Genomic DNA, 8,592 nt, shown 5'->3' on the forward strand with positions numbered 1-8,592 from the left:
AAATGAGGATTTGAGTCTGTGATTAAACAATAACCAAAGCCCCACATAAAACATGTTACATCACCATACTGATATCATGTCTATGTATTGTCTGGCTGTACTAGCAGGAAATCAGTAATTCACATGGCTATAAATGCAATAAAAAGATGGTTATCTTACTTCTGTATTTAGAGCAAGCTCAAAATGGCCGACATGAGAAATGGAAATTAAAACCACTGGATTTAAAAGAGCAGATACTCGCCTGTTACCCTTAACACTGTCCAACATTACTGAATTAGAACATCTTTTCAAACAGTTCAAACACATTTAACAATAAATAAACACCCTGTTTACATTCACTACTCACTATATGTATTTCTTTTTATCTTTATTTGTGGGATAACACTTGACTTTAATTCCCCTTACCTAGGATTCATCAGCAGTATATAAACAATTAATTTATAACACACTATAATATAGTCATAATCAGATATAAGGACATTTTAAAGTGTTATTGTTTCAATGTAGTACATGACATCTGCTTTGAAAACATATCATCATTCATTAACTGTTCATACAGTAAAATGTGTGATAGTGGTTTCACTTATATCTGCTTACAACTTCATTATAGTGTGTTACAAAGATTAATGATATTTCCACAAGCACCAAGCCCTTCTGTATCCATCTAATATTCTCCATGTTATCAACACAGTGGCTTCAATATTACAACTTGGGATTCGTATGGACGGATTCTAAATTAACATTTGTGCTTATGTTGTGAAAAAAAAGTAAGTCAGAAACCGTTTTTTGAAAGTATAGTTCACTCGCTCAGTGTGTTGCTCCAATCTCATTGTGTAATCGCACCACAAAGTCTCATCAGATCAGACGGTTGGAAGGCAAACGGCTGCTGGCGACGCTGTGAGCTTTTTTCAGACTTCAGATTTTAGGAAAACTCTTATTAGCGAGTTGGTCAGGTGTTATGTAATTTGTTTGGTTTCTTCCGTCTCCTTTTCTAGGATCTGGCAGCATCTGGTGGAGATCGTGAAGACAGGGAAAGTCTCTGTCATCATCACCACACACTACATAGAGGAGGCCAGGCAAGCCAATGTGGTGAGATAATCCACACACACACACACACACACACACACACACACACACACACACACACTGTAGCTGTTTCCTCTGGTGTCATGCAGCACGTCTACACACTGCATGGCTGCTCTCCAGCTTATGTCACTCTCGGAAAAGTAACGACTTGATGATGACTTTTTAGGAATTAAGGCAACAACAACAACAACAACAACAACAACAACAACGACTTTCATTCAGCCACAAATGAAGCAGACCATGGTTTATCATCAGTTACATCCACTCTGCATCCCAATGGGAAAAATGACAGTGACAGAAAACATGACAGAGACAAAAATGAGGATTTGAGTCTGTGATTAAACAATAACCAAAGCCCCACATAAAACATGTTACATCACCATACTGATATCATGTCTATGTATTGTCTGGCTGTACTAGCAGGAAATCAGTAATTCACATGGCTATAAATGCAATAAAAAGATGGTTATCTTACTTCTGTATTTAGAGCAAGCTCAAAATGGCCGACATGAGAAATGGAAATTAAAACCACTGGATTTAAAAGAGCAGATACTCGCCTGTTACCCTTAACACTGTCCAACATTACTGAATTAGAACATCTTTTCAAACAGTTCAAACACATTTAACAATAAATAAACACCCTGTTTACATTCACTACTCACTATATGTATTTCTTTTTATCTTTATTTGTGGGATAACACTTGACTTTAATTCCCCTTACCTAGGATTCATCAGCAGTATATAAACAATTAATTTATAACACACTATAATATAGTCATAATCAGATATAAGGACATTTTAAAGTGTTATTGTTTCAATGTAGTACATGACATCCGGATTCTAAATTAACATTTGTGCTTATGTTGTGAAAAAAAAGCAAGTCAGAAACCGTTTTTTGAAAGTATAGTTCACTCGCTCAGTGTGTTGCTCCAATCTCATTGTGTAATCGCACCACAAAGTCTCATCAGATCAGACGGTTGGAAGGCAAACGGCTGCTGGCGACGCTGTGAGCTTTTTTCAGACTTCAGATTTTAGGAAAACTCTTATTAGCGAGTTGGTCAGGTGTTATGTAATTTGTTTGGTTTCTTCCGTCTCCTTTTCTAGGATCTGGCAGCATCTGGTGGAGATCGTGAAGACAGGGAAAGTCTCTGTCATCATCACCACACACTACATAGAGGAGGCCAGGCAAGCCAATGTGGTGAGATAATCCACACACACACACACACACACACACACACACACACACACACAGAACCCACAGCCATGCACGTATACACACACGATAAATTAAGCATAAATACACATGCACACTAGAAACCATTCAGGAATACAGCCTCAAAAACAATGGGTCCATTCATATGAAGTTTACTCTTTATTGGCTTTGACAGAAAGGACAAAAGCTCAAACTGGGTGAGAAAACTTCCTATAGAATATGTACTGAAGCTCTCTTGTGCATTTTGTTTTTCATTTCACTAACAAAAAACAAAAGGTTTGTAATTCATTCTTTTGGTTCATGAAACAATTTAAAGGGTAAGTTTGATGATATTCCATAGTTTATTGCTTGCAATCAATAAATCCCATGAAAAGTTGTTTGATTTACGCTGATATGGTCAAATCATATTATAGCATTAAACGGAACTGCTGGAAAAGTAATCACCTAAACATGAAAGAAGTTTACTGCCTGTGATTATATTGTTTTTATCATCTGATCATGGTGCAGTGTGCACGACGAGTGATCTGGATGTTGGACCTTGAAAAACTTGGCGTAGTTTGAAACCTACTTACTCACGACAAACAAATACAGACGCTGTGAGGAAAAGCAGAGAGAGAGAAAGGGAAGTAAAGCAGACACACATTTTAAAATAAAGTCACCAGAAAGTCTTCTTCTGGTTTCGTTTGTGCACAAACGGCCAAAGATTTCAGTCAGAATCACGTCAAAATACCATTAAGGACCACCAGATTTACAGTAAGAGGTCCCTACGTATGTACAGTACATTCAACACCTGTTTCCTTCACTGCTGCTCAAACTGATGCCTGGCTCATCATAAATCCAGTCATCGAGTTCATTCACTGTTTCACCAGTAATCGTCTTTGTACATAAAGTCCATAAAACCGAGAGCTTTACAGTTGTAAGTTTGTACTGTAGATTAGGCTTCCACAAGCCACAATGGTTTTCTTCCTGTTTAAACGTGTATTTCAGCATTTTGGTGAAATGCGCTTTTATTCGCTCTCTGGGTGACGGTCAGTTCAGGAGATACGACTCAGGAGACGGTTTCCTGTGAAAACTGGACGCAGGGGGAAACGGTTAACCCAAACCTAAAAGTTAAAGCTCGTATGTTGTTTGGTTAAAACATGACTTTATGTTTGCACACTGGTTAGTCCTCATCCTGATTTTAAAATACTTATTACTAATTACTACCTTCCTTTAAGATTGCTTGGCTTGTTGTGTCGGTGTGTTTGTGATGAATTTGAAGCAGCTTGCAGAGCTGAAGCAGATTTAACAGATAAAGTTGAAGCAGATTTAACAGATAAAGTTGTCTGAGAGATTTTCAGAAGCTGGAATTTCACTTCTCTTTTTTTGCATGACAACCCCCCCGACACAACATGTTGGTATTCACTGTGTAGCTGAACAAACAAATACAAACAACCTCCTCCTGCACATCTTTGCACATGTGTAGCTACTGTGTGTGTGTGTGTGTGACATATTTGATACTAGAGATCTCAATAGGTCCACACATATAATATAGATTTTTTTTTAAAAACTGCAGACGTCCGTCTTCTCTGCACATTCGCTGGATTGTTGGAATTGTTTTTGTAAATTAACATTAAGGCCTAATGTCACGGCCTCAGGGAGCTGCCAAGTGAAAGAGTTTCCCTGCTAAGAGTCCGGAACAAAAGGGACTAAATACTTTCTTTAATGAATTCTTTGTCATGGTCTCATGTAAAGACAAAACATTTGCTATTGGTGAATGCAAGTGTGAGAAAATGTATGTGTATCACTCTTTAAATAATCCCATGTGAACGTGTTGATCTGTCTGTGTGGATTTCACAGTAAAAAGGAAAAGTGTGTGCGTGTGTGTGTGTGTGTGTGTGTGTGCGGTGTCATATTCAAACTGAAACTCTGACTGCATAACTCAAGCTTGTTCTCAAGCTGCACAAAATGAGGTCAAGGGTCATTCTGGCCCCTCACTAATGCAGCCACATGTAAACACGGAGGAATCCTCCACTGAAACCAGTCTGAGCGCTCAGCCAGCTCCGTGTTGTCTCCGTCCAGGGTGAAGTGATCGGTGGCTGATCACACTGACTGAGGGAGAATGAGGTGGATTCACTGATTTATTTCTGTCTTTGTGACTGTTGCACCTTGACAGAACTCAGGTGAAGCAGCAGGGATCAGTTTGCTGCTGATTTTGAAAACAAGTTGCTCAGCTGTTCTGTAACTGGACACTTGCTTATGTCCGAAAAGTCCAGATAACTTTAACACAAAGAATAAAGGATATTCTCACCTAATTAGAGCTGTTGTTAGAGACGTTATTTTTCTGACAAAGATGACACTTATGTCACAAATGATATTGAAATGAAATGATATTTGACCCCATATTAGTTATTTTGCTCCTCTCTGTTGCCCGTTGATATAATGCAAGAGAGGTTCAATATACTTCAAAACAAGAGCTTTAATATTAGCTGTAATAATTTGTTATTCTGAAAGGAAATTTCTCCTCAACATCAAAGTTATTCCTCGGTCAGTTATCACAGTTGGAGAAATTAACTCGAGGGGAAAAGTGTCCAAAATATTTATAGATTTTTTCTTTTCGCTATTACCGTGATTCTGCCAACACTGTTTTTTGATAAAGACAAAAGCATCTCTTAGAAATAACAACTGTTCTCTTTTCTTCCTCTGTTGTCTCTGTTCTCCAGGTCGGTCTCATGCGGAACGGCCATTTGCTGGCTGAAGGTCCTCCAGACGCAGTCATGAAGCAGCACAGCGCAACAGTGAGTACCGCTTGATCCAACAACGGCCTGCTGGGACACCCAGGGGTGCCGGTAGTCACGGCAGGGGGGTTGTTCATGGGAACACAAAGCAACAGTAGTTTGGTGTTGTTGTAATACGAAGTGAACATAAAATGAAATGATTTCAAACTGCACATCAAAACCTAATCAAGAGACACTCAACTCAGCAAATGGAACAAAAAAACAAAAACAAATCAGTGATTTAATTCCTCGTTCTAATACAGCTTCAATTGTGAGAGACAAAGTAATATAAATACAGGTGCACAGGTGATTCAAACACAAGGAACCTTTATGTCTCATCATTAAAAACTTAATGGGAACAAATAAAACAGTTGCAGCCTGGAGACTCATATACGGCACACTGGCGGTCTGGTCCCTGTTCTCCTGCAGACCCTGGAGCACGCCTTCCTGCAGCTGTGTGAGACGTCGGATCAGATCGACTCCAAACGGGGATCCAGTCCTCAGAGCGGGCCGTTAGAGACCAGCCAATCGTTCGAGAGTGGGCGGGACGAGAGTCGCCCGATTCTCGGGATCGAACAAGGTGCTGCAGAGGAAGTTCACAAATATTCAGGTACTGATTTGACTTTTTCCAGTTTAAGTTTCTACAGGATCAAACTCTGTCTTCTTTAACGTTCGCTGCCCTGCTGCTGCAGAGGGCCTGTTTTGCAGGGTGATAAATACTGTGGGTTGATTGCTTGTGTAAATGTTGATGTGTGACCTCTTATCTTATTGCGTGTTTCGTGTGACTGTACAGCGGACTGGAAGGTGCGAGCCAGACACATGCTGCCAAAGTGGAGAAACATCGCTGCCCTGATGATCAAAACGTTTGTGCGGATGAAGAGAATGCCGGGGTATGTCAACATTAATAGTATTTAATATTGATAGCTAATAATTAACAGCAGAAGTTATGATTTGATGATATCTGTCAGGGACATGTTGGCACAGTGTTTCTGTTTCCTCTGTGTTTTGCAGCTCGTTGTGTTTCCATTTCTTGCTGCCCGTCATCCAGATCTCTCTGATCTGTTTGTGTGTCGGAGGAGATCCAAAGGGGATCCAGGTTGCCGTGGTGAACAATGAGACCTCGCCGTCCGCTTACAGCCAATCACTGCTCTCCTTCCTGGACAACTCCAGTGTGCACCAGGTATTTATTCGAGCTTGTGAGACACAGATATTAATACACGTCAGGCGTGATCGCAGCCTCGCATTCATGCACCACAACCAAAAGTGGAACTGGGTCGTTTCTCTGTAGCAGTTCCATGTGCTGTAGGTCTGCTGGTAAATTCAGCTTCATGTTCTATAATAAGAATAATAAACTTTATTTAAATAGCACTTTTCTTGACAAAGTTACAAAGTGCTTTACATACAGAAAAGAGGGGAATTAAAAACAATTAACAACAATAGAAAAACAAACACCTCATTAAACAGAAGTCAGTGACATGAAAATATAGATTGTCCATATCATGGGAGAATAAAACACAACACCATATCAAACATTCATAAAAGCTTCCTGATAAAAGAATATTTTCAGATCTAAAAAGCTGAAAATATAATGTATAATATATAAATGATGTGGGTTACTCTGTGTGCATAGGTACCCTTGTCCCATACAGATGCTTTCGATGGGATCTATAATGGCGAGTACTGGGGCGTCATCGGCTTTGGCAAGAACTTCACCAGCTACCTGACAAAAAGGTGAGACGAACAGCACCAGGCTTACGCTGGATCAAGTGTATCAGGCATCAGATGTGATCAATTATAAAACTCTGTTTCCACTATCAGTTACATTGATTCAGCCAAACGCAGGCGGCCAGCTCAGTCCTTAGGCCCACAGAGGTCTCTGACCTCACGTTACCTTGGAAACTAAATGATGCAAATGAGTTCCAGTCGACGAAGTGTACAGATTTTAAATGTAGGAAAAACAGAGTTCAGGTATCAGAGTCAGTGTCGGGACAGAAAGACGCTGGATCTGTGATTTAACTAAACACTTTATAGTAAAAAAAGAATAAATACAACAAAGGGCTGTGTAGAATAAACACATAAGAGGTGTAGTACATTATGTCGTGTAGCTTTGAGCTTATGAGTAAATTGGCTACAACAGTCCTCTCTGCCCGATCCGTCATGAACAGGTGATGAACTGTTGATGGAAGAGGATGGATCGCTGTGTCGCTGCCTCTGCTCACGCTAGCTTGATTTTGACGTATGCAGCTTTGTAACAAACAAAAACTGCACAACTGGAAGCGGAAGGCAAAAAGTTTTACATCTGCAACATGTGAAATGGCTGCATGTGCATGTGTGCAGTGAGGTTAAGTGTGTGTGGTTTTCATGTTTCTTTGTGAGCTGTTGAGTTTGTCTCTGCTCTGCAGCTGGAATGCCGCCTGTGCGTCACTCCAGCATCTTGATGGAGCCGCTGCGGTTCATTGTGTCTTGCAAGTGACTAGTAAGAATCCTTTTTGATGCACACAAACACAGTCTTCTGTAATCATAGCTGCATTGCAGGTGCATAACATCATGATAGTAAATTACATTGCATTTCCTCATTTGGCAGATGCTTTTATTCAAGGCGCCTTAGAAGTGAGGAACAACACTGAAGCTTCAGTGCAGCATCAGTCTGTGCTCTGACGAGTGTGAGAAGAAGTTATCAAAGGTCAAACGAGGAGGAAAACAAAAATGATGAATGGCACATGATATAGATCAAATCATGTCCAGACACGTTGAGACATGTCAAGTAACAAACAGCTCAGTTCTGCAGCTACTGACACTAATCTCCTCACAAAGATTGTTTTACATCCCGGCTGTAAATGCCCGGTGCACATGTCCTGTGTGTGTGTGTGTGTTTACTTAAATCTGTGCTCACACCTTCCTTTTCTGACACACGCCCGAGTATCTCGTTACAGCGCTGCCTCGAACAGCGTTGTTTTCTGAACACTGTCGTCAGCTTGCCGAGTTCTCGCACAAGTTTCTGCAACTTTATCGACAACCACGTTGGCAACTTTTATCCCTCTGGAGCGACGTGCAGCACAGTGTCTACTTCACGTCACGCTGACTAATGTTTAGCCAAAACACACGCCATGTGTTAGTGTGTGAACACAAACGCCGGGAGGCTGTGAGTGGATTTGTGTCGACTGAAATTCTTCACGTGCTTTCACTGTAGGAATTATGATAGTCTCTTTTAAAGTGTTTCCCAGTTCATAGTATTGAATTGTAATAATACTGATGATCCCTTAATTAGTGCCACGGGTGCTCAGCTATTCTAGCTGTAGAGAAGTGCCTCGGGGCGGAGCCCGCGTAACTCGTCCCGCAGCTTTGAGAAAACCCCGGTAATATATACATCAAAACGTGCGTCTTGATCCCAAAAGAGGTGAAGTAAAAGAGTGAATGAAGTTGTGACGGTCTCCGCTGAGACAGAGGAGAGGAGAAGCTACTAGCCCTCTCTCGCTGTCACTTCTAGTCGTGTTGCTCTCCTCCCCAGTAATGTTAAATTTAGCACAGAAAAAAACA

At 40.7% G+C, this 8,592-nt stretch overlaps 1 protein-coding gene across 1 annotated transcript in view; it reads left to right on the forward strand.

Moving 5' to 3' along the window:
- abch1 (ATP-binding cassette, sub-family H, member 1) overlaps nt 1-8,592 on the forward strand; it is a 30,178-nt gene that overhangs the window by 8,669 nt on the left and 12,917 nt on the right. Inside the window, exons 5-10 of the mRNA XM_023415751.2 lie at nt 996-1,089; nt 5,002-5,076; nt 5,485-5,665; nt 5,849-5,945; nt 6,067-6,235; nt 6,686-6,786. Of these exons, the coding sequence (XP_023271519.1) occupies nt 996-1,089; nt 5,002-5,076; nt 5,485-5,665; nt 5,849-5,945; nt 6,067-6,235; nt 6,686-6,786 (717 nt within the window). The remainder of the gene's footprint in view (nt 1-995; nt 1,090-5,001; nt 5,077-5,484; nt 5,666-5,848; nt 5,946-6,066; nt 6,236-6,685; nt 6,787-8,592) is intronic.

This window comes from Seriola lalandi, unplaced genomic scaffold (assembly GCF_002814215.2).
Source record: "Seriola lalandi dorsalis isolate HSWRI2012SDOR001 ecotype SW California unplaced genomic scaffold, Sedor1 jcf7180002054556, whole genome shotgun sequence".
Taxonomy (NCBI): Eukaryota; Metazoa; Chordata; class Actinopteri; order Carangiformes; family Carangidae; genus Seriola; species Seriola lalandi.